Raw genomic sequence first — 23,525 nt, forward strand, 5'->3', positions numbered from 1 at the left:
TACCTCTTCTAACAGGCAAGCTCTTTCGACCAGCAAGCAGTTGGAGCCTGCCATGGGTTTGCTCCTGGACCAAGCAGATCAACTTGGTTCCAGCGGTGAGAACATGGAATGTGCTCACTGCGGTACCAGGGCAGAGCAGACAGGTTTTAAGGCAGAAAGGGGGCTGGGTGGGAGAAAAGGTGGTGCAGCAAAATTTGAATTTGGCAGCCTGTTCCTCAGCGCTGAACCCATGTTTTAGTCCTAAACATTCATTAGAGCAGTGTTTCTCAGCCTTGGCCGCTTTAAGATGAGTGGACTTCAACTCCCAGAATTCCCCAGCCAGTGTTGCTGGCTGGGAAATTCTGGGAGTTGAAGTTCACCCGTCTTAAAGTGGCCAAGGTTGAGAAACACTGCATTAGAGGGAGGCTGCTAACGAGTTGCCAGCTGCTTTTCTGCTCCCTGCGCCCCACCCCATCCTCCGTGCCTTTACAGCCTGCATGAAAAGCTTGCCTGCAACTTTTCGTGCTGCAAGGAATACTTTGTCCAAGAGACACGGGGGATCAGATCACCTAAAACCTTGGGCTAAATTCTGCGATCTCTTCCCTGCCTCCTCCTCCCCAATTTGCTTTGCGAGCTTGCCAGGCAAAAAGCTGCAGGCAGAGGACGGTGGGCGTGGGGCGTGGGGCTGGAAATCACAACATCTTGAGCTGATTTTCTGGGGACTGGAGTGACCCAGCTGGTTTATGCAATGGCGGCGTGAATCACGTCATCCCAAAGCCCGAAACTATTATTAGATTAAGAAACTGCTGCTATGAATCCAGTTATTTTTGCTCCAGCCCTTGACTAGGAATGATTGGATCGCTGTGTCTTCTGAAAATAGACAGATAATTGTCTTCCACAGCTGCTCGTATGGCCCCACCGACACACTTGGAATGCAAGTGCATCTATTGTCACCCGTATGGGTATCGGCTGATTTTGTAGGTTTCCCATAAAAATCTGGCAACGCGCCACACCAGCAGCTTGGGCAAACACAGGCTCGACGTCTCAGCGAGACCTCTTAGCTCCTGAATAATTCCTCCCCGAGGTCAAGGCCCGGCTCTCTTCTTCACTAGCGTCTTTTCCAGTGGCTCCCAGGATGCTGGGAAGAAAGATCAGATGCTTTAAAAGCTGCTTGTGGGATCTGAGCGAAGGGAACCAAGATGCAGCTGGGACGTTCAGTTTGTGCCTGCTTAGCTGTCTCTGGCTCGCTGAGGTGGTCACTTCCACATGGCTAATCTGAGCAAAAGTGAAAGCCCAGCCCCACCAAGGGGGAGGCGGCGGCAGTGAGGCGAAACTCCTTGGGCACGCCAAGAGGGAGAGATCAAGTGCTGATTACACAGCGAGCCTTTCAGTCTAATCAAACAATTTCCACAACATTTTCCGTCAATTACCACCTATTCTGCCTGCTGGGGTGAAAGTTTGCTTAGATGAGTGATGCAGGGAGGGATATTAGGGAGGTGAACGTGCTCTAGAAGAAGGGGTGAATGGACTTGGTCACAGTGGTGATGGCACCGTTGGAAACCCTAAAGGACCAGGTTGGGGACAGATCCCCCTGGAGAAGATCCACATGGTACTAAGAGGCGACACCGATGTTCTCCTATCCCCAGCAAACCTGTGGAGTAAGCCTTAGGCAGGCTGTAGAATTCTGTATTAAAATATTTCTGGGATGGGCCCACATCTGGACAACCTTGAGGGTTCTTGTTTGAATATTCCTTCATACCCCAATACAATCGATTTCCAGCACATATGGGGAAAATAAGACTTCATAAGGAGGAAGGAAGACAAATTCTGTCTACAAATTATTTCATGTTTGCGTATTTTTCACCGCAGATCATTCCCACAAAATCCACTCTCACATGGCAGAATTTGGGTGGCTGCGGTGGGGGGGTGGAATTGTGAAATCCTGCCCATTTTGTAAATGGATTTCACTCCAATTGTAAAGATAGGCAGTTTGTCCCTTCGAGCAGGGCCTTGCAAAGAGAATGCCATCCCATATCAATCAGACACCAATGGATTGGGGGATGAGTTTCTGTGACTCCTGGCCCTAGTTGGAGGGATGCATCTGATGAAGCAAATGCCTGCAGGAACATTTCTATCTGTTGGATTTTACAACTACTGTTGTTTGCTCTGGAGTATTGTGATAGAAAACCAGTTGTAGACAAATAATACTTAACAATCAAGATTAGCATTTACAATATCAGAGGGACCCTTTATTTTTTTTTGTTACTGTACAAGCATATATTTAAAATAACAAAACTTTTACTGGCTAAGTGGGAGCATGCACAATTTAGGATTTGGCTCACCTTGTGTCTTTTTATTGAATGTTTTTTAAAGAGAAAGGAAATCCTAAATAGGTTGCAATATTTATTATGCATGGCAGGCAACAGCCAAGTGCATTAACACACAACTCCTAGCAATCCACCCCTGGGGAACTAAATATGGAAAAAAATACATATCTGTCAAATGTAATTCCTCATCTGCAACTGGCACACAAGTGAATTCGTGCAGAGTGCTGGTTTCTGCAAATAGACCATTCCCAACAACCTCACTTGCATTGTTCCTAACGTACCAACGTGGAGTTCTTCATCAGCTGAAGAAAGTCGTTTCTGATCCCTTCATAAACAAACTGCAGGCAAGATCTAGACTCCAGGGCCAGGTTCCAGCAAGCAGAACCACCCATCAAAACAAGCTCAAGGAGAAAAAAAATTAAGTATTATAGAAATGCTAACAGCTTGCTCAGAACAGCAAATATTGATGGACGAATCTCCAACGCTTTTTCTCATGTTCTCGGGCGGGTTTTTGGCAGAGGAAACCCAAATCCTTTGGGAGGATGGACTATCTGGAGAAAGTTTTGGGCAGAGATGGAATTGTTTAGGCCAGTAGAGCCTTGAGTTACAACATTAGGTTATAATCAGGTCCTGGGTGTAACTGAAAGACTTTCCTTACATGGCTTGGTATGAGGTCAATTCTGGGAGTTGAAGTCCACACATCTTCAAGTGGTCAAGGTTGAGACAGGCTGTGCTAGTGTTCTGCACTGACAGACTAACCTTTATGCTCCACTACACCTATCTAATGCCCCTACCCCTCCTTTTAGATTGTTTCTCTCTCTCTCTCTCATCTGTCCGTCTATCTATCTACAGTATCTCGATCGATCGATCGATCTATATCAGCCTTTTATATTATTCTTCGGACTTCAATGTATTTCTGTGCTTTTAACTGACTGCACCCCACCCTCCTTAGGTTGGTCTTTGGACATAATAAAGATTTGATTTGACCAGGGAAGCCACGGAAGGGTTCCGGGGGTTTTGCCAGCTGCAAAGGGGTGAAGTGCCTCCCTTCAGTCCCCCCCTTCTGTGGATTAGGGGCCGCTGCTCCCCTTCCAGGTGGCTTCCCCAGGGTGGGGGGCGGCTTGACCCAAGGCTGATCAGCCAGCCCTGCGCTGGCCATTTCTTCCCTTCCTGGCAGCGAAGAGTCCGTGGGACCTCGTTGTGTGCTGTGAACCGGGGTGGGGGGCTTTGGTGCTGCTGAAGGGAGAAAGGCCAGCTGTGTGAATGCTTTGGGCAGTGCCAGGTTCTCCTCCCCTCCCCGGCTGGAGGAAAGCTGGCTCTCAGTCTGCATGGCATGGGGGAAAGGCTGCCTCCTGTGTGTATGGGGGGGGGGGGCTTTTGGTGGCTGCTTGGTAAGGAGGGTGGTGGGGCAAGCCAGAAAGTCGATCTGTTGCAGGAGCCCTGTGCAAAGGGCTCCCTGGAGATCTGAAAGAAAGACTTGGCAGGCTCTGGCTGGCTGTTCTCCCAGCTCCACCCTGGCCACCGGCCACTGCTGCTTCGCTTCCTTCTTTGCACCCCCGTGGAAAAGACCACCATTTCTGCAAAGGTCCTGGCTGAAACCCCCTGTCCCATGCCTCCCCCACCAAAATGAAACCTTGAGCACCCACCAAGGAATGTTGCTCAGCGTTGCCCAATCTCCCCCCGTCCTTGGGGCAGGGAGCAAGACTTGCATCCATTTTTATTTTTTAAACCACCCCGCTCATTAGCAGCCCTGTGCACATTTTTGCAATCCCCTTATAGTGCCCTTTTGTTCTGTTTTTTTTCTTTTCAAAATAACACCAGAGGTTTCGCCCCCCACCCCTTTCACTATTTATCTAGGTCCTTTTCAAAAAGGGAACACTGAGAACAGGAATTGGATGGTTGGCACAGATACAGGAATCAGAGAGGGAAAAGGGGAGAGAAGTGTGTGTGTGCGTGCGCACCCCCCCCCCCAGGGAGCTCACCCTTCCCTGTACAACTCTTAATGCATTCCATGTGGTGCCGCAATCAATTCCCCTTGATAGCAGCAAAAAAACCCAGCCAGCCAGCCCAGCCCTGCTTATCAAAAATGTGCTTGTTTTTGAGAAAAATGTTGACAAACCAAGAGTTTGGACTTTGCATTAGAACAAAGATAAATAGTTGGTAACGAAGCAGGACGGGCTGACGGAGGCTTCGGAAGGCAGCAGACAGTCAAGGTGAGGAAGACTGTCGAAATATTTTGCACCAGCAATTGGCAGGCTATTTCCCCCCTCTCTGGAAGATTTCCTTGTGGTGAGCTCTCACCGCAGAGTAGAACCAAAGCAGTTTAGGAAATGTGGCTTAGGGAATGTGGCATCAAGGCTTCCTTCAAAGAACCTGGGAATTCGGTGTGTCCTGGAAGAACCGGAAGCCTGGTCAGCAGAGGTACAAACGTCCAAACTCTGGTTTTCGTAGCATCTTCTAGGGTGGGGGATGAAAAGGGTCCATTTTCTCTAATCCAGAGAAAGATTCCTTTTGTGTCAGCATCCCTTCCCTTGGTCACCCAAGTGGGGAGAGCCCCCCCCCAAAAGGCTTTATTTTTGGATTTTTTTGGGGGGGGGGTTGAACATCAGCCCTAGCTTGAGGGCCCAAACTTGTGCAGCCACCTCCAGAGTAGCCAAGCCCCCCCCCCCCCTGCAGCCTGCAGGACTGCCCCCAAAGGAGGGCTGGCAGCTGATGCTGGTTCCCTTTCAAGCCGGGCTGGGGGTGGGTGGGAGAAAGCAGCAGGGGGGGGATTGGAGCACAGTTTGTCCGATTTCAAAAGGCCCTGCCACATGATTCTCACCAGGGGGGAAAACCTGGTTTCCATGGCTACTGCTGATGTCACTCTTGCTCAGCAGTCAGGACCTCTCCATGCTCCAGGCCAGCAGGGGTTGGGGGGGGGGGGGGTGGAGAGCAGAGAAGGCAACCCGGCAGCCCCCAGGCTCCCTGGGCCAGTCTGCTGAACTCTGCCCCACCAATGCTTGGGTGGGGGGAGGCAGGGAGCAGCGCTGATCCTGCGGTGGGCTTAGGGCTTTGCAATCCATAGCAACGAGACGTGGCCATTTTGCAGGTGCAAACTGAAGTTGCAAGACATCCTGGCTGCCCACCCCCCATCTCAGGCCTCCTCAGTTCTGAATTACCTGGTTCGGTTGGCCCAGGGGAACGGCAATTTATTTATTTATTTAAAATTTCTCTGCCATCTATCTATCTATCTTCTCTGGAGCCACCCCACAGCCAGAAAAGAGGGCGAGGGGCGCGTTCTTCCCAACAGCTTGCAGGACTCATGAAGCTGGCAGCTCAGAGATGAAGGGTGCAAATTTTGCCTCTGCCCTGACCCCGGGATGCTGTGGACAGGTCGGGTTCTGCAGCTCAGGCAGGAGACTATAGAGGCAGAGCTTGAACTGATGTCCTCGGCCCCGCCAGAACAACCCCTGCCCTTGGGCACGTCATTGGTGCCTTGGCATGCAGCACAGCAGGCAGGGACTGATGAATTATTCACACTAATCGTGTGGCTGCTGTTCCTGGGCGGGGGATGGCAGCCTCCCCTCCTGCTCCAGGTGATTGTGGGCCAGGCGCTGCGTGGTACACGCGGTCTCCTTGGAGCTGTTGCCATGCCAACGCATCTGCCTGGGTGATTGCCACTTGTTGGAAGTTTGAGAATTTTGAGCCACCCCGCATGGCTGCCTGGTGCCTGCTGTTGTGAGAGGAAAGCTGGCACTGAAGCCGATCCAGGCCTTGGCTTAGATTCCACCCTCCAGGCCAGTGTTTCTCAACCTTGGCAACTTTAAGCTCTGTGGACTTCAACTCCCAGAATTCCCCAGCCAGGAATTCCATTTCCAGGAACTCTATCTCAAAAGTCTATGTGACCCACTGCTGTTTCTTGAAATGGACAGGAAATCCTGTATTGGTTAGATAGTGGTAGTGTCTAGGGCAGTGTTTTTCAACCTTGGCAACTTTAAGAGGGGTAGACTTCAACTCCCAGAATTCCCCAGCCAGCCATGGGGAATTCTGGGAGTTGAAGTCCACCCCTCTTAATGTTGCCAAGGTTGAAAAACACTGCTTTAACCACTACACCAAACAGACTCTCGTTTATTCTGTTTCATGGTACAGAGGAGAGACAGAGATTAGACCCAGCTGCCCCTCTCTGGGAAATCTTGAGCTGCGCCCCCCAGCCTCTAAAGGGCTCCAGAATAGGCCCTTTCCAACTGCAGTGAGGTGCCACTAAATACCTTGCATCTTAAGATGCACCTCCTGATTAAACAGCTCAGGATCTTAAACTGCGGAATCAATCTGCAATCTCAATATATCAAGCCAACTGAATTTATGCCCTCGAGAGAAGAGAGGGAATGAAAACTGGAGCCTTATTTCCCATGGCACCATGCAAAACTACTTGTTTGCATTCTGTATTACTCAGTGCTACAAAAGTTCTCAGGGTAGAAATCAAAATTGAACAGAGATAAATTGCAGAGGAGAATGTTGCATTTGAGCTGAATGAAGGCTGCAATCTGCTATCGGCAGTCTCAGCCTGGAGTACCACAGGGCAACAACGAAGGAAGAAGAGATGGAAAGTTGAGGACACCTGCTTTTCTGGGTGATAGCTGAGTCTGTCCCATGCATTTGGTTTCTGATAGAAAATAATGTAGGATTTAACCTTATTGTTCCTTTCCTAATCTGCATGGGCCAAACCACACCTAGAACACAGCATCAAGTTTTGGGGAGGATATTGATGGACCAGGTCATGCCTGGAAACAGCAAACTGGATAAGGAGTTGGGAAGGAAACCTTATGAGGAACAGATGGAGGTAGTAGGTATATAGGTAGTCCTCATTTAGCGACCACAATTGGGACCAGCAACTTGGTCATTAAGTGAAGCACTAAGTGAAACTGCAACTGTGCTTACAATCTTCAGCTTTCCTTTGCTTTTTCAGACCGATGAAGGTCGTAAATGTGTGCATTGGTCACAAAGTTACTTTTTCAACACTGTCTAACTGCAAACAGTCACTAAATGAGGCAGTCGCTAAAAGAGAACGACCTGCATTTAGCCCAGAGAACTTCTGAGGAGACGTGACAGCTGTCTTTAAAAATCTGAAGGGCTGTCAGGTAGAAGACAGGCCAGAATTATTCAGAGCTGTTCCCCAATACAGTCCAAGAAGCCATTACAAGGAAGCTGATTTTGGTTGGATAGGTGGCTGGATAGTGCAAAAGTCAGGGATACTAGTAACGGATTCCTGCATTGGTCGGGGCTGGATGTCCAACCCTCCCATTCCACGAAATCAGAGCCTTCTTCTTTAGCGCAGAAGATGGCTGAGCTCCAGGGCTGGCCAAGCTTTCTCCAGCCCTGGAAGGAAATCTCGAACAGCCGCACCTCCTCACCAGATCTCCTGACCCTCCTGAGTCAAAACCTCCACCCGACACAGCGACGGGCCTTCCCAGCTGTCCCTGGAGGTCCCTGGGATCAACCCAGGGGCCCACTGCCGCCGCCACCGGGCCTTCTTGATCTATAACTGCACCCACCTTTGCGAACAGTTTCCTGAAGCTTTGTGGGAGAAAGGTTGCCAGTCACGAGGCACAGAAACACGAGCCAAGGCCACCTGAGCTCACCAAAAATTTAAAAAACGGAAGGTCCAGGTTCTTTATTTTGCATCAACACATTGCAATTGCTTTGACAGAGTCCAGCTTGTAAATACTACAGAGGGATGCACCCACAGAGGTGTTTGCCGCCTCAGTGCATGCTTCCCCAAGTGAAGGCTAAATCCTTTTAACTCTTTTTAAAAAATACATTAAAGAACGTACCACACACATATTGCACTTGTCTCCATATTAAAAGATTGTGGAACCCCATATTACATCTCACCAAAGTCTCTTCAAAGGGACCTGCATTTAAACGGATAAAGCTAGTTACTTCCTAAACAGTAGCATTCACAAATCCCTAGAATGACCCACACAGTAGATTGGACGAAAGCAGCTATTTTGAACGAGCTGGAACAGAGGGGGAGGTGGCATCCTGCAGGTGTGCGGGCGCGGCTGGGAAAACACGGATCCCCTCCGTTGCTGCAGCGGGAAAGACACCAAAGGTCCAGAAACACAGACTGTTCAGCGGAGGGAGGGAGGGGAGGAGACATCTGAACTAGCTTTACATTCGGGGCTTCAGCCCCACAAACGGGAAAAAAGCAACTGCCCACAGAACAAGGCAGGGTCACTCTGCGGCCCTGAATCTGTGCCCACTGGCTACACGTTGGGCTCTGGAAGCACTGTTGGAGCCAGGCCAGCTCGGCCACACGGTTCCTAGCCTCCAGTGAACCTGGCAGGAATGGGGCAAGGAACCAATGTGCCAAGGGTCTTCCCCAAGCCCTCGCTGACGCATCTCCGGCAAAGAGAGAGGGCTGCTCGCAAGCGTCCTCCCCGTGAAGTCCGAAAAGGGTGCTTGCGCAAAGTCAGCAGCCTGCTGCACCATGGCGGTCCCTGCCCAGGCAACACGTCTGCTCCTTAGAAGGTGCGTCAGCAACACAGCAGCCTGTATGTGGTGTCCAGCCCAGCGAGCCTCTGGCTGCCTCAAACCTGTTGGCTGCGATGGGACAGGCCGGGTGGAAAGCCCCAGCAGACTGGGCGTGGCTCAAGGGCTCGCATGGCCTTGGTGGGGCTCTTCCCGCATGGATCAGACAGGAGAGGAATGGCTGACGTGGGCTACAACCCCCTCCATTCCAGTATAACAGGGGCACCCAAGATGGCTGGCCGGGAGGGCTGGTGGGCCTCCTCCCGTGGCTTGCAAGTAAAGAAGGTTGGGGCTGACCTCTTCCCACACTCTTTTTGATGAAAAGCACTCCAGGAGCTGAGGGGCGGACGTAAGGTTTTTACACCTGCTCCACTGGGCACGAAACACCTGGGGGAGAAGCACCCTCAAAAGCCAGAAGCCCCACCCCATGGGAACACGGCCGCCTTCTCGGAAGGGCCAGGGCTGGTGGGGGGGAAGCGGACCTGCCATCAGGGTGGGCCACCTGCACGCGGGCTGTCCTGTTCCAGGCCGTCCCTGTGCCCCTTCCAAACTAGGGCTGGGCGGCCTTATTTCAGCATAGGATTTCTTTGTGCCAAGTTTGGAGAGCCATTCCGGGCAGGGCTGGGGCATTGAGGGGCTCAGCCCCAACATGAGTGGAGCCCAGAATGAAACCCGAGGCCCCCCCTTGCTTTCTACCAGGCAGCTTTGCTGGATTACCATTTTTTGTGCTTAAACGAATGGATGTTGTGCTTCAATCTTTGCCAGCTTCTGCCAGAAGGCCTGAAACCCCACGGTCGGAGTCAAATGCTAAAAACCCCCTCCTGAGGCAAATTCAAAGTGTTCTCACATTCTTCCTAGGGAGGCAAATGCTTTGCAGAGCAGACACCTGTTGAAGTGATTAACAAGTCAACGGTTACTGATCCTAAATATTGCTGCAATACTTCTTTTAAGGAAACAAAGAAAAAAATCAGATCTACAGATGAGCGAGTCAGAAATACGTATGGAAAAAACATTAAACCTGCATTCCACATGGTGGAACCTGGTCTCTGAAGGGACTTTGGTGTCAGCCTGGACAACGGATGGGGCGGTTTTTTAAACTCCGGAAATTAAAAAAGAGAAAGAAAAGGTCTCAGAAAGAACTGAAAAAAGGCACAGCACTATCACTTCACATGGGTTTTCTGATAAGCTTATTTTGCTCTGCCCGTAAAACACTACACCCCTAAATAATTGCCCAAATACGTAAAGCCTAAGAACAACCACCAATGCACACTCTTTACGTCCAAGTAGGTTTGCTTCCTCTAAAAAAAGGAAAAGCTACGAAGGGCAGCTTATAACAATTTGTCCGTGATCCAAGCTCTCCCCAAGGTCCCCGATGCGGCTGAGCTTCAGTCCCCCGCCCCTTCCCTGCTGATCTTCGGAGCACCTCAGAAATCCCAGATGTTAACTCCAGGTTTAACTTTGACACAGATCTAGGGACACTTTCGCTGACTATCCAGGGTGACTCCTCAAGGTGTGCAAAGATTAGGAGCTCCCTGCCAGTCACCAACCGAGAAAAAGAAGTAGAGAAGCAGAGGAGGTCTTGCATGTCCTCTGAAGATCATCCACAGCCTAGCCTGCCTTGGCCGACCAATTCTCAACGCCCTGGGCACACTGTGTTCCTGACTGGCTTCAACGTCAACTACATCTCGGCCAAATTCCAATGAAAAATGTATTGCTTTTATTGCCAAGTATGGTGCAGAGCAAATTCACTCTCCTTCCTGAACTCTCCCAGGTTTCCTCTGACGGCGGCTGCATGGTTAGCAGAATACCAAAGGTTCTGGAGGGACACCACTTCCTTCCTTCTCAGAAGCAGGCTGTCCCCTTCCCTTCAAAGGAGTCCTTTGTTCTGTTGAAGGTGCAGGGCTCGTCTTCAGCCCTGCCAGCAGGCTCTCTCGAAAAGTGGTTCTCGCTCCTTCTCTGCTAGTGCCAGTCCAGAGAGTTCAGGGGTTCATCCGTGAAGGTTGAGGACTGGAGACGAAGCCACAGAGGCTGAAGACAGGCACGGGTTTGGTGACTTTACTTCAACCAACCAGCCTCCCCTCCAGAAAGCTTTCAAAGCTGTTAGTTCACCAGGACATACCCTCCATGCTGAGGATCAACCGTCTCCATCATTTCGCAATCAAAGAGCCCGGGCAACTGTGCAAGATTTAAGGTGTCATAGCTGGACTGAGACCCGGGAGACTCGGAGTCCCTCCGGGCAGTGGTCATTGCTACGCCACTCTGCTGGGTGGGATCCAGGGGATACTGATGCTGGCCAGCATAGTCCAGGTCAGACAAGGGGCCGGCTGGCCCTTCGCAACAAGTCTGATAGGAATACTGTTGCTGTGGTGGTGGGGGAGGCGGCGGCTGCATGGGAAGCTGCGATGGCAACGGGGATGAGCCGTGGACGGGGGCAGGAGACGGCGGGTCAAGTTGCAGCTTTGGATACTGGCTAAGGAAAGGGTCGTATTGCATGTCTTCCGCAGAAGGCTCCAGGACGGGGCTCAAGGGCTGCACCATGGCGAACTGGGAAGGAGGTGGTGGGTCTTCGTGGCAGGGGAGGGGCAGCTGGCTGGATCTGGAGTAGGTGCTCTCGGCTATTTGCATCTGGTTGAAGTAGGCCTGCAGCTGGGACTGCTTCTGGAGAAACAGGTGCTTCTGATACAACCTAAATCAAGAGACTGAAAACAGTCAGTCTGCTGCCCCGGAGCCACGGCTCTTCCGGTGCTGACCTTATTCTCCCCTCGGCAGGGAGGACCTTCCCATCACCAAAGGAGTTCCTGGTCCGATCCAGAAGCCAAAACCCTCCGCTCCACCCTGCAAAGCCCAGGCACGCTTCCTGATGTTAGAAAAACAACCCTGGGCTGTTGCATTTCCTTCTCCTTAGCTTCAGCCTGGGAGCTTGGCAGGCAAAGGCTTTCCCCAAAAGACTTACCGGTCCAGACTTTCCCCTTTATTTTTTAATGATCATACAACAACTGGACTTTATTCAGCTCCAGGATTCCCACACAAGGAGCAAACAGGAGTGGAGATGACAATCTCCATCCACAAAGGAACACTGGTGGCAAATCCCCCCTTCCTCAGAGGAGGGCAGAAAGATTGAATGAGCTCCTGACTGGAAACTCTCTGGGGATCCACTGACATGGCAAACCAGATTCCAGACTGGCAAGAGAATTCTATGTACTGGCCACGACTGGGAGCCTGTACTGGGTGGAAAGGCAACATCTGGGCTATTTAGCTTGGAGCAACTTGTTTCCAGCACAAGGACCTGCTCTTTTTTTGTATGAAAAAAAAAAATCCTATTTCTGGTGGAAGAACCTGGGCTGAGTTAGGTTTCCCTGGGCCTTTCTGGGTTCCTGAAGTTTTGCTGCTCACTCGGCCTCTGCAAATGAAGCTTTCTGTGACTCTAACATCCTCCCACGCTCCTCTCGGCACTGGGCACCGAGCTCGTGGCTCACCTGTGCTCCTGTAGCTGCTGTTCGAGGCTCCGGGGTATCTCCTTGCAAAACACCTGACACGCATGCTGGGCTTTGGAAAGCAGGCTGGGTTTCTGGAATAAGGCAAAAGGGATGACGGCTGGCATCACCGTGGGCACAGTTTCAAAATCGGCACGGAAGTCTTGAAAAGCCAGGCGGCAGGCTAGCCAGAGCGCCTGAATTTGTTGGCTGGACCCTAAGGATCACCCCACCCCAAGGTGCCTGGGGATGAGACAACGATTTTGCACAGAAGACACAACCCCCCCACTTGCACCCCAAGCATGACGGTGGGAGATGGGAGAAGCGAGCCCTGTGCCCTTTTTCACTGAGTGAAAATGCAGAAGATCTGAGAATGAAATGCAGCCCCTCCCCTCGTTTCATTTGGCTTAAGGCTTTCCAAGAAGGCGCCATACCTGGAGCCTGTGCTGCAAATACTGCGTTTCCAAGCTCTGACGCCTGGACAGCAAAGGGGGGTGCATGCTGTTCGAAAAGCTGGAAGCGGCGTCCTGCTGCTGCAAGGCCTCCCCCTTGAGAGAAAAAGAGGGGGAGATGAGCACCTCCAGGCCAAATGATCTCCCTACGGCAGTGTTTCTCAACCTTGGGAACTTTAAGATGTGTGGACTTCAACTCCCAGAATTCTCCAGCCAGCCATGCTGGGTTTGGGTTGGGGAATTCTGGCTGGGGAATTCTGGGAGTTGAAGTCCACACATCTTAAAGTTGCCAAAGTTGGGAAACACTGCCCTATGGTTTGGAGCAGAATGCGGACTCAGAAACATGCAAAGATACAGATGGTTCTGACTCCGGGGAACTGATCAGATGCTTTGGGAAGTGGGGAGAGCATCCGACTCAATACGCTTCCATCCATTTGGAGCAAGGTCCTTCAATACCCCACCCCTTGAGGCTACCATCAAATGTTCAGCCTGTATTTCTGTGGCACGGGGGAGGGAAGAGCACAGGGCTTGAGCAGAAGTTCTGCCCGTCAAAGATCTCCAGATCCTCACTCTCTCTAGATGGGCAGGAATGGCACCAGCCAGCAGGCAGTGCCACATTGCATGTCCAGATGAATCAAAAGTCTGTTCTCGACCTGCTACAGCTTCCATTGCCCCTTGGTATCTACATCAATCTAAGCCCCCTCCCTGGTACCCCCATATTCAGACTTTGAGAAGCTGAGACCCTGCTGGTTTGGGGCCCTAAGACGTCTGCCCACCTTTCAAGGTAACCTCCCGAGCAAATTGGCTCATTTAGCGTGGCAGCTGAGCTCAGGGGCTCCAGAGAGTCAACACGGATGATAAAAGTCCCCTCCAAGGACGCACCTGCCGGGAACCACCCCCAAGGTTCTGCAAGTGAGGAGACGTGGATTCCGGTTCATCTTCTGACCTCATCTGATCATACAACAACTGGACTTTATTCAGCTCCAGGATTCCTTTGGTTCTGGCCAGATTCTGAAGATGCTGTCTGAATGCTACAATTCCTGTTGTAAGGGTAAGCAGAGTGATGGATAGCGAGTGATTTGAGAATTCTTTCACAAGCAGGTCGTGGTGGCCCACCTCCGCCTTTGGCGCCTGCTGGACGTTCGCGCCAGACAAGCCCACACCCTGGTGCCGCCCACCTCGGCCCAGTCAGCCCATCGTGGCCCCAACCACCACAGCTGATGGCAACAGGGCCTTGGCCTCCCCAGGGCAGCCTGCCCCTCTGGTGCCACCCAGCCCGTCGCAGTTACCTTGCGTCAGGGAGGTGTCCGATGCTCTGCGCCCCTCCCGGAAGCTGACAGGGGAGCGATTGTGGGCTTCTCGTTTGTGGGCAGCCAGCGCCTGCATGGCTGGATTAGGAGGCCTCAGGCCGATGAAGGGGGGGGTCATTGTCGGGGTGGGCGGGTTCGCCAGGACCATCTCCTTCAAGGACGAGGCGTCTTCCAGGAAGTTTAAATCCCTCTGGATAGATCCCACGTCATATTCCGAGTCGAAGCTGCTCAAGGACTGGTTCTCATCCACGGAAAAGACCTTTCCTTCAGCACCCAGGAAGAACCAGAAGAAACGGGATTAGCTGCTGTTGGCCGGGGCCCTTGGGTCTAAAGCCCTAGAAGTGCAACGGATCACTTTGTGGCGCCTGCAACGAGTGCTCTCCCATAATGCTCTCCAGTTCTCTTGGCCCATACAGGCCACTCGTGTCTTTACAGAACGCGGGCTACATTTCTTCCTCCTGTCATCCTCCTTCAAGCCTGCTTGGGTGGACAGCCGCCAGCTATGGACCTCGGAACACAAGGAGCCAGGAGCAAGACGGCCAGCGGAAGGAAACGAGGGGAGCCCTCGAGCTGAGCCTCACGTCCCGCTTCCAGGCGGACAAAGCAGAGCGCGCTGCGCTTCTACCCCACTCAAGGCACGCAGCAGGGGGTTGTCTCATTTAACAGTCGCTCGGCGATCTTGACTGTACCTTTCGAACCTCGTGGAGATACACGCGGTGTGACCTGACCCTACGCTCAAGCCTGTGGCCTCTCTAGAGCACTGAAGAATCAACAGCAAAAAGTATACAGAAAATGCAGTGACCTACAAAAATGGCTTTATAGGGACGACCCTCCTAAAAGAAGCCGCTTGCTCAATAGGGATTTTGGCAGAACGCTCCTGTGTCACCACTCATTTCCTTCCTTCCTTCCTCCCTCCCTCCCTCCCTTTTTTTCCAAGCAGGCCACCATCTTGGTCGTGGGCAGGCATTCCCCCTTGCAGACACCCAACATATGCTGTGCAAACAGAGAACTGTGAACTGACAGAAAGTTGTTCTCTTTGGGGGCTTTTCTGTTTGCTGCCCGTTCAGCGAAGGACTTGCCAGCTGGTGGCTTCGGAGCTGACACTGTCTGCTCTTCCCAGTCTTTGCACACTGTCACGAGATTGCTTGGCAAAGCAAGCGGCCGCCATCTGTACAGCTCCTGCTCCTCCTCTCTTCCCACAAAGCAAATTCAAGGCTGCCTCCGAGGCATGCAGAAATCTCACAGGGCCCTCCATTCTTGACGGTTCATTTCAGTGGGACATAAAACTGAGTGGAGGACCTTCCGCTGCCTGCAGGGTTTGACTGTTTCACTCTGCTCCCCAGCCCACGGACCTCCTACTGTTCTTCAGCTTGTGACATGAAGTCACTGAAATTATGCAGAGGAAGATGAGGACTACTCTTTGGCCTTAGAGTGGGACTCGGCTAGGTCGACCTTCCTCGACCGGGTGTGGTGGGATTGCCCTTCCAGAATCCCCCAAACAACTGGAGGCCACCTGGTGGGGGAAGGCTGGGCCAGAAGTGAAACCTCTGTCTGACACTCTGATCTCCAGCCTGGACCTCTGGCCCCTGCTTTTGTACCTGGGCCTGGCATGGCCAAGAGGGGATTGGTCACTTCTGCCAGGGTATGTCGCCTCTTCCCGCAGCGAGTCCCTTGCAGCGCCGCAAAGGCCTGAGCAGGATCTGTTTCAGATTCCCCTTCTGCTTCTATCCCTTCATCGATCGAGGTTTCCATCATGCTGGTTGGCAGGGACTGGCATCCTTTCCTTGCCGTCACTGGGGGAACAGGATCCAACAGGCAACCGTTCACCTAATTAGTAAAAAAGAAAAGAAACATGGTGGTTGAAGGGGGAACTGCACACAAGTTACTCACTTAGCAATGCGACTATAGGGAGGGACTGGTGCTTGGCGTGTCTGAATTAAAAAGGGGACTTTTCTAATAGGACTTTCAAAAACAGGGCGGAGGCAGCCAGCCACAAGTGGGGTAGCTGCACGCTGAAAGCACAAGAGCAGAACTGGCTAGAAACAAACAAAAATCAGTGAGTGACTTTTCTGACCAATTCCTCGTGGGAATGAGCACTTCCTGGTGTAGCACAGCTCCCCCCTGCCCCCGGATGTCAATGACTCGCCCTTCTCTGTCCTGGATGGGGAAGCCAACTACAGAATCTTCACACTGTTTTGGGGAACCGGCTGCAACTGCATTCCAGAAAAGTTCTGAAAGCATTCCTGCTTCAATGAAATTTTCTCATAAACCTTTGTGCCTGCTCAGAAAGATCGCTCGGACCTAAAGAGGCGAATGGCTTCTGCTTGGGCGCTAGAAGACTTTGCTCGGGTGGCCCCCTCTGATTCTGCGAGTTGCCAACATGCACGGTGCCTGGTTTGAGGAAGTGCCACTGCTGGGCAATTCTGCCATGTCCTCTTCTCCAACGGAGAAGGCACAGGTGATGCCCGAGGAGACTGGTAGGACCCAGGTGCGCGCCTCTCGAAATAAAATGCCCAGCCCACCACGCCACTTGACCTGACCCCAGTCGTTTAAGCAGCAGCTTCTCAACTGCACTAAGAAAGCGGTGTCACGGGACCCAGCTTCAAAACTGGTTAATTGCTGACCTGCTGCGATTAACCCAAGCACCCATTTATCTGAGCAGCTGCACAGAGGTCTAAAAACCCTACGTGATTTTTTTTTTACAGACAAAAATCTCATCAAGTTTAGTACACAATTTTTTTGCCCTTCCGAATCCCACTGGATATCACAACTGAGCCTCAGATTGGTAGCACAACACAGACCTGGAGACAATGCTCTGCCAACACCCGTTGGGCCGCCTGGGAAGAGCTTTTGATGGAAAGGAAGGCAGCGCAGACCAGCCCTTCCCACCCTTCTCGCTCCAAATGTGCTGGACTGCAATCCCCCAAATCCCCAGAAAGTAGGGCTAAGAGTTGATTTAGATTCTGCCTTGGGGGCAGCGCAACAGAGCTCATCTGTTAAAGTGCAGAATGTTTTTTATTGCATCAACTTCTCCACAAATCGTAAGACGGCATAGCCTTTTTTAAAAATAAAGTCCTAATAATCTCTTACCTTTCCCCACCCCGCAATTTACAGTACATTGTAAAGAGTTATTTATATACCTCTGTACGGCTCTCCACGTGGACCCCTTCAACAGCGGGTCAGTCCTTCCTCCCGCCAAGGGCTCATGGAGAATTTCTAGACTCAGGTCACGGTAGAGTCTAATTTGAGGCAATGGCAGTGCCCAGATCCCATTATGATTTCTCTTTTGCCCTGAGCCTTGAAAACCAGCGCCCCCCACCCCCATCTACCCAGAAAGGCTGGAATATAAACAAAGCCAGCCTCAGGTTTTCACTGATTTTTGAACTCTGAAAGGAACATTTTGGAAGCCACCCTGTTTGTTCTGTGCCAAGCCTTTTAACTCAGCTGCCACGAGGATGAATCACACCCAGGGCTTTGGTGTTGCCCGTATCCCCTCTGTTCTGCAATACGTGAAAACCTTAAAGGGAAACTTAGACCAGGAAGAATATCCGTGTTTTCCCACCCCATAAGAGGGCAGAGGAGCACGGGAAGGCAGTGGCTTGAGCCCTGCACGTTTCTACACGTGACTCTCTGGGAGAAGCCACGCTTCTGCTGCCCTCAGGTCAGAGAACAAAGCCAAAATACGCCAACCTCACAGCAATAACCATGGTGCTCAGCCCTACCTGCTCAGTTAGATTTAAGAAGGAGGAAAAGCAGTCTTGAGGCAAGGCCTCTGGATGCGCAGGCCTTGGCTGCTGGCGCCATAACGAAGCAGAACGGGAGGCCGAGCTTCACCTTCTCTGGAGGCAAAGTTGGGTGATTCAGGGTGGGCCTCTTTCCAACGTATCAAGCCGTGGTTGGCGACATGCTGCTCCCCACTAATGCACGGGAAACTGCTAGTCGATCTCTGGGGCCTTTAATGTAGGATCTGGAGGCAAGGCTGACTGTCTCCTAGCCCCTGGCCTCAGGGTGCCCGTACAGGGCAAGCCACGGAGATGTTTGGGGTGCTGAATGGAGAAGTCACGAGGGCCGCTCATCCTGCTGAAGGGGAAACGGCTGTGCAATGCCCTTGGGTGGTCTGCAGTGTTTTGAGGAGCCAGCCCGAACTCCCAAACCCAAGAAGGCCCCCTTGACAAGCCCACCCAAGACCCGACGGGGTACTATAAAGGTCCTTGCATAACCATGGAGGCGTCATGGCTGATCAGTCGAACTTAGCGCCAGCCAGTTTACCGGGGAGGAAGTTTGCAGGGTCTGGAAAGCAGCCATGACAAGCAGACCCTAAAGGGGACGCCGCAGACCTGCAGCCGGGCTGCGCGCTTCCAGTTGCAGTGCGGGAGAATGAACAAAGGCCTTGGGGACGAAAGGGCTCAAATATTTCCTGACCACTTGAAGGTCCCAGCAAGCTTGCTCCTGCTCATAAAATGAACTAAAAACGAATACTAATAACACTCTTTTAATTAAAGCAGGTCGTTGTCTGCCAACATTCCCATACCTCATAACATAAACAAGGCAAGAATACCACTGCAATTACAGTTGAAAAGTTAATACTGCAGAAGCATCTTGAGGCCCGTGATTTCTCTCTCTCCAAGAAAATCCTTTAATTGCCATGCACCACAGGTCACATTTGCAAGAACATTAGAGCAGCGTTATTCCATGAAGGGAGAAAAATATCAAAGTTCAGCCCTGCATTTGGTTCTCGTGATAGTTCTCTCCTCACAATAACCTAAGGCCCCACTTCTGGTTCACCTTACTGGAGCTGTGCCCCGATGGCTTGTTTATCTGTGGCACCAAAACCTGCTCCATTGACTCCGTGCCTTCCTTCCACTCTGGGAAAGACCCCCGTTGCCTACTGCTGTGAAATAGCCGATGGATCGGTCTCGTAGAGGCCTCTGACATGCCAGCCGCTGCTGGTGGTGGAAACTTCCTTTGCTGTAAGCCGCAGCAAACAGGACATCTACCCGCCTGCTCTAAATAAATGGGAGCTGTGGGGCAGCACCACAAAGAGAGAGAGAGAGCTCTGTTCTGTCAGGAGCTAACTAGGAAAAGCAAAAGCAACAATATCAATGGGGTCAGTCGCGCTAGCACTGAAAGCTTATTTCTTAAGAGGCAGCCCTACGCATAGTGTGCTAACTCTTGACTCATAGTGGGTCAACTGATATTATCAAAGAGAAGTAACACAAAGCAACTACAGGTAGTCCTCCTTTAGCAACCACAATGGGGACTGGCGACTCGGTTGTTAAGCGAAGCGGTCACTACGTGAAACCGCGGCAGTGCTTACAATCTTCAGCTTTCCTTCGCTTTACAGATCTGTGAAGGTCGCCGATGCGAGGATTGGTTGCAAAGTTACTTTTTCATCACCGTCGTTAACGGCAAACAGTCGCTAAACGAGGACTACCTGTTCAAAATAAATTCTCATTCTTCCGGAACAAAACAAGCAACTGTAGAAATGCTGCAACTTATGACTGAACTGCCTCTAAGGGGCAGCAGCTTGGGCAATCCAAAATACAGCACTGGAGAAATGCCACACACACACACACACGCACACAGCCAGCAGAGTGAGATGCAAGAAGCCCTTACTTTGGGTGTGTCAATTCTCTCTTCCTCCATGAAAGTCGATTCCGCCTGGCAGACAGACCTGGGAAAGGAGAATGCTTCTGCCGTCGGTGGCAGCCCGAGAGACCTCCGCAGCCGCACGTTCTGAGCATGCAAGTTCACAGGGGCGACAGAAGCCTGCAAGGGGCAGGAGGAAAAAGCTGTCGAAAGGTATCTAAGCAGAACCCAAATGAAGTCAGGAAGTTCAAGCATGGCACCCTATGAGGCTAAGGAGAAGGGAAAAAAGAAAGAAACCCGCCTTGCACTGGGAAGGCGGAAACGGTCAGAGTGCTGAAAGCAACACCTCTCAATATGGCGGTCCGGTTACAACGGAACAGAAAGATGGCAGCCTTGTCTCTTGGCGCTTCTGCCCTGCCTGGTATGTCTTGAGCAGGATTTCCTGTCCTGGCCAAACCCCCCAAACCGCTCCGGACTTGAAGCTGTGCGTGCAAACTTCCACGGTGACCCGGCACCGAAGGAACCATGAAGCGCCGTGACCGCTCCAAGGCCCAACGTCCATCGACATAATCACTGCACCGCCTATATGAGGAAGGCAGTATTTTTTTTCCTGGAGTGTGGAACAGGGATGGGGGGAACGGGGAGCAGAGGAGATACCGATCTGCCAGCTGTCAAGAGAGTTCATGGCAGATGAGGCGCTGCCATGGGGGCTTCCGGGCAGTTTATATTTAGTAGACATTGCTCAGGTTTGGCTGTTTCTGAAATAACTGGGCAGAACTAACTATGCCCTAGATCAGGGTCCTTCAAACTTGGGAACTTTAAGATGTGTGGACTTGGACTCCCAGAATTCCCCAGCCCAAGTCCACACGTCTTCAAGTTCCCAAGTTTGAAGGACCCCGATCTAGATAGCACCACTCTCTAAAACAATAGGCTCACTAACCAATCCAGGATTTCCTGTCCATTTCAAAAAACATACGGCCGTGGGTCGCACAGACCTTTGTGACAGACTTATTTAAAATGGGACAACCAGGCAGTCTGAGTAACCGCTGATGGCAAGGTATATGGACCAGAGTTCAGTTGGAGGGCGTCTCCTTTCCGGGCAGAAAATTCCCCGCCTTTCCGGACGGAATGAGGGACCTTCCGGTCTCCTGGCGTTCTAGATTGTCTAGCTTGCTCTAGAACGGATTACCCGGGTTACCTTGGCGACCGTTTGTTCGGCGATGGTGCTGGGCCGCCGCTGGCGAGCATCCAACCGCTGATCGACTGGAAAGCTACTGCGGTGCGACTTGAGCCTCTCTATAAGCAAGTAATAGATAGCAGCGAAGTGGTTGTAGCTCTTGTTCTGCAGGGACTGAGAAGGAAAGACGCATCCGGGTGTAAGTCAGGGCACCGGCTCTCCCCCAGCTTCCTTCGGGGCATCAGATCGTGCACCCCGCCAGGCGCAGAGCTCCCCTGAACCAGGGTTTGCAAACATTTCTTTTTCTGGGGCAGAGCGGGCGTGCGGAGGGGATTTTTCACCAAGATCAGATAAGCGGCAGAACCTGAGGCTGCCCCCCCTGTACTCTGATGCGTGGTTCTTTTCGACGGGATCCCAAATCCTGTCCTTCCAGTGAGCCCATGCTGCAGCGCCCCCGGGGTTTCTGCCTGAATCAGACGCCCCATCGGTTCAGCCCGACAGGGACAACAGACTCCGGGCCCTGCGGCAGCTGTGGCTTTTCTGAGAGCCTCTTTTGCAGAGGCGAGCTCACCCCCCAGCCCAGGTCCTTCTGATCCTCACAAAAGCAAAACCCCACTTCAGCCGGCTCTTTCAGATTCCAAGCAAGAGTGGGAAGTGAAGCTCTGAGGCTGACTTTCATTTACGTACATCCTCGCCCCTAACCTCCCCCCCCCCCGCCCCTGGAATTGCTGGCAGGAAGCATTAATATTGCGGGCTCCACACCAGCTAAAAATATCGACCACTCTGAAGGAAGTGATCACACGGAGTCCTCAGGGAGCAGTTGAGTATTTATTTCTGGAAAGAAGCCTGATTTGGAATCCTAGCCGAGACATCGAAAATAAAGAGGCAACTGCACGCTTCTTAAGGATACTGTCAGCTCTCTGCAGAAGCTTCAAGCAGAATGTGGTTTTATTTCCTGTTTTCTTCACCTTGTAATTCCCAGAACTTCCCCAAACGTCCCTGACAAACAATCCTGCTTTTATTTTTTATGCAAAGTTCTGACGTGAAAGCTTAAGAACCGTTACTGCATTTTAAGATGATGGATAAACGGTCCTGCAATCAACAGAACGGCAACCTTTACAAGCCCTGTTCCGTTTGGCCCCTTTTAAAGGAAAAAAACCCGATCCAGTTGTTTGCGGGGAGATTCTAAAGGCTATGCCTGAGAAAAAGCACTGATTCTTCAGCTCCAACGTACTCTGCTGCCCTTATAAAGGTTTTTGCCCCAGAACTGCACAGTAAAACAGGAGCAACAGTGGAAGAGCATGCTAACAAAGCAGCCCCTCCCTCCCCAAATATTTGGAGGCCTAAGATATATGCACGATAACATGTAAGGCCACTTTTACCCTGCAGTTATTTTACTGAAGCAATGAAAGTATTTGGCTCCTTCTGCTACAAAGGTCCCCAAAGGGCCCGACAGTGAAATGAAAAACACGTCTCTCCTGGCAGAGCAATAATCTAAGACGTTAAGTCACCTCTCTCCACGCTGCAGACGGCTTTACCTCAATGGTTTTTTGCTGGTCTATTCCCAAGCTGTGCATTAACCGCAGGACTTGCTCGTTATATTCTCCAATGGAAAGTTCATTCTCTTGCCCCTGGGAGTAGAGAGCGGGCCTTTGCACAGGAACTTCTATGAGCATCCATTTGTGTTCCTTAATCTGAGCAATACTCAGTCTCTTGGATGGATCCAGAACCAGCATCCTCCGGATAAGATGCTCGCACTCTGTGCAGGCCCCAAAAATGAAAAAGACAGTTGGGTACAGGAAGCAGAGGATCTAGATCAGAGATGACCCTGTCTCTAGTGCCGTTATTCCAACATCTCTACTAGCCATTAATACAGGCACTCCTCGCTTAACGACCACAATTGGGACCAGCTACTCCATCGCTAAACGACATGGTTGTTAAGCGAGACATCAAGTGACCGTAACTTGCAATTTCACTGCTGGCTTCTCCATTGGCTCTGCTTGTCGGAAGCCAGTTGTGAAGCACGCAAATGGCATTCACATGACCACGGGGTGCTGTGATAAAATGCCCACTGGTTGCGAAGCGCCCAAATGTTGATCATGTTGTGGGGACACCACAACAGTCATAAGTGTGAGAACCGGTTGTAAAGTTACATTTTCAGCACTGTTGTAACTTTGAATGGTCACCAGACAGGGCAGTTGCTAAGCGAGGACTACCTGTAATAGGAAATACTTAGCTTAGCTGCCAGTGAAGTCATTGCTAAAAATAAAAATAATCATGAAGCAGGGTGGCTTTAATTTGTATGAAATACAAAACCCATTTCTCTCACAGGTGCACAATTAGGAAAAAAGCCCAAGCAGAGCTTCGAATAGTGGTCTCAAGAAAATGGTTGCAACGCACAGAAACTTCTGCTAGAAGGAAGTGGGACTCGCCCATTCATTCCTACAGAGGTTCAGTGCATCACCCTGGCTGCTTTCTGTGATGTTTCCACCACCAGTTTATAGCGACAGAGAGGGCTCACTGCAGACCGCGCCTTGCTTACGTCAGAGCTGAGTGGTGGGATTTGCAGGACGCGCCACAACAGCTCGCTCTAAGGCTGGGCCTTGCTTGAAGGCGGCCATGTGTGAACATGGCCACACAATGGAGCAGTCAGAGGGCAACTTCACCACGCAGCTGTCCTTTTAAGCCACCGATTATGTCAATGTCCA

The 23,525-nt window shown here is 51.4% G+C and overlaps 1 protein-coding gene across 1 annotated transcript in view; it reads right to left on the reverse strand.

The window, feature by feature from the left end:
• Positions 1 to 7,941: 7,941 nt before the first annotated feature.
• SIK2 (salt inducible kinase 2) overlaps positions 7,942 to 23,525 on the reverse strand; it is a 60,865-nt gene continuing 45,281 nt past the window's right edge. The window contains exons 7-15 of the mRNA XM_063311251.1: positions 22,356 to 22,576; positions 20,839 to 20,991; positions 19,668 to 19,820; positions 15,650 to 15,878; positions 14,031 to 14,315; positions 13,624 to 13,781; positions 12,724 to 12,837; positions 12,293 to 12,384; positions 7,942 to 11,502 (exon numbers count right to left, since the gene is read on the reverse strand). Coding sequence (XP_063167321.1) covers positions 10,917 to 11,502; positions 12,293 to 12,384; positions 12,724 to 12,837; positions 13,624 to 13,781; positions 14,031 to 14,315; positions 15,650 to 15,878; positions 19,668 to 19,820; positions 20,839 to 20,991; positions 22,356 to 22,576 — 1,991 coding nt within the window. The 3' untranslated portion in view covers positions 7,942 to 10,916. The remainder of the gene's footprint in view (positions 11,503 to 12,292; positions 12,385 to 12,723; positions 12,838 to 13,623; positions 13,782 to 14,030; positions 14,316 to 15,649; positions 15,879 to 19,667; positions 19,821 to 20,838; positions 20,992 to 22,355; positions 22,577 to 23,525) is intronic.

Source organism: Candoia aspera, chromosome 9 (assembly GCF_035149785.1).
Source record: "Candoia aspera isolate rCanAsp1 chromosome 9, rCanAsp1.hap2, whole genome shotgun sequence".
NCBI lineage: Eukaryota > Metazoa > Chordata > Lepidosauria > Squamata > Boidae > Candoia > Candoia aspera.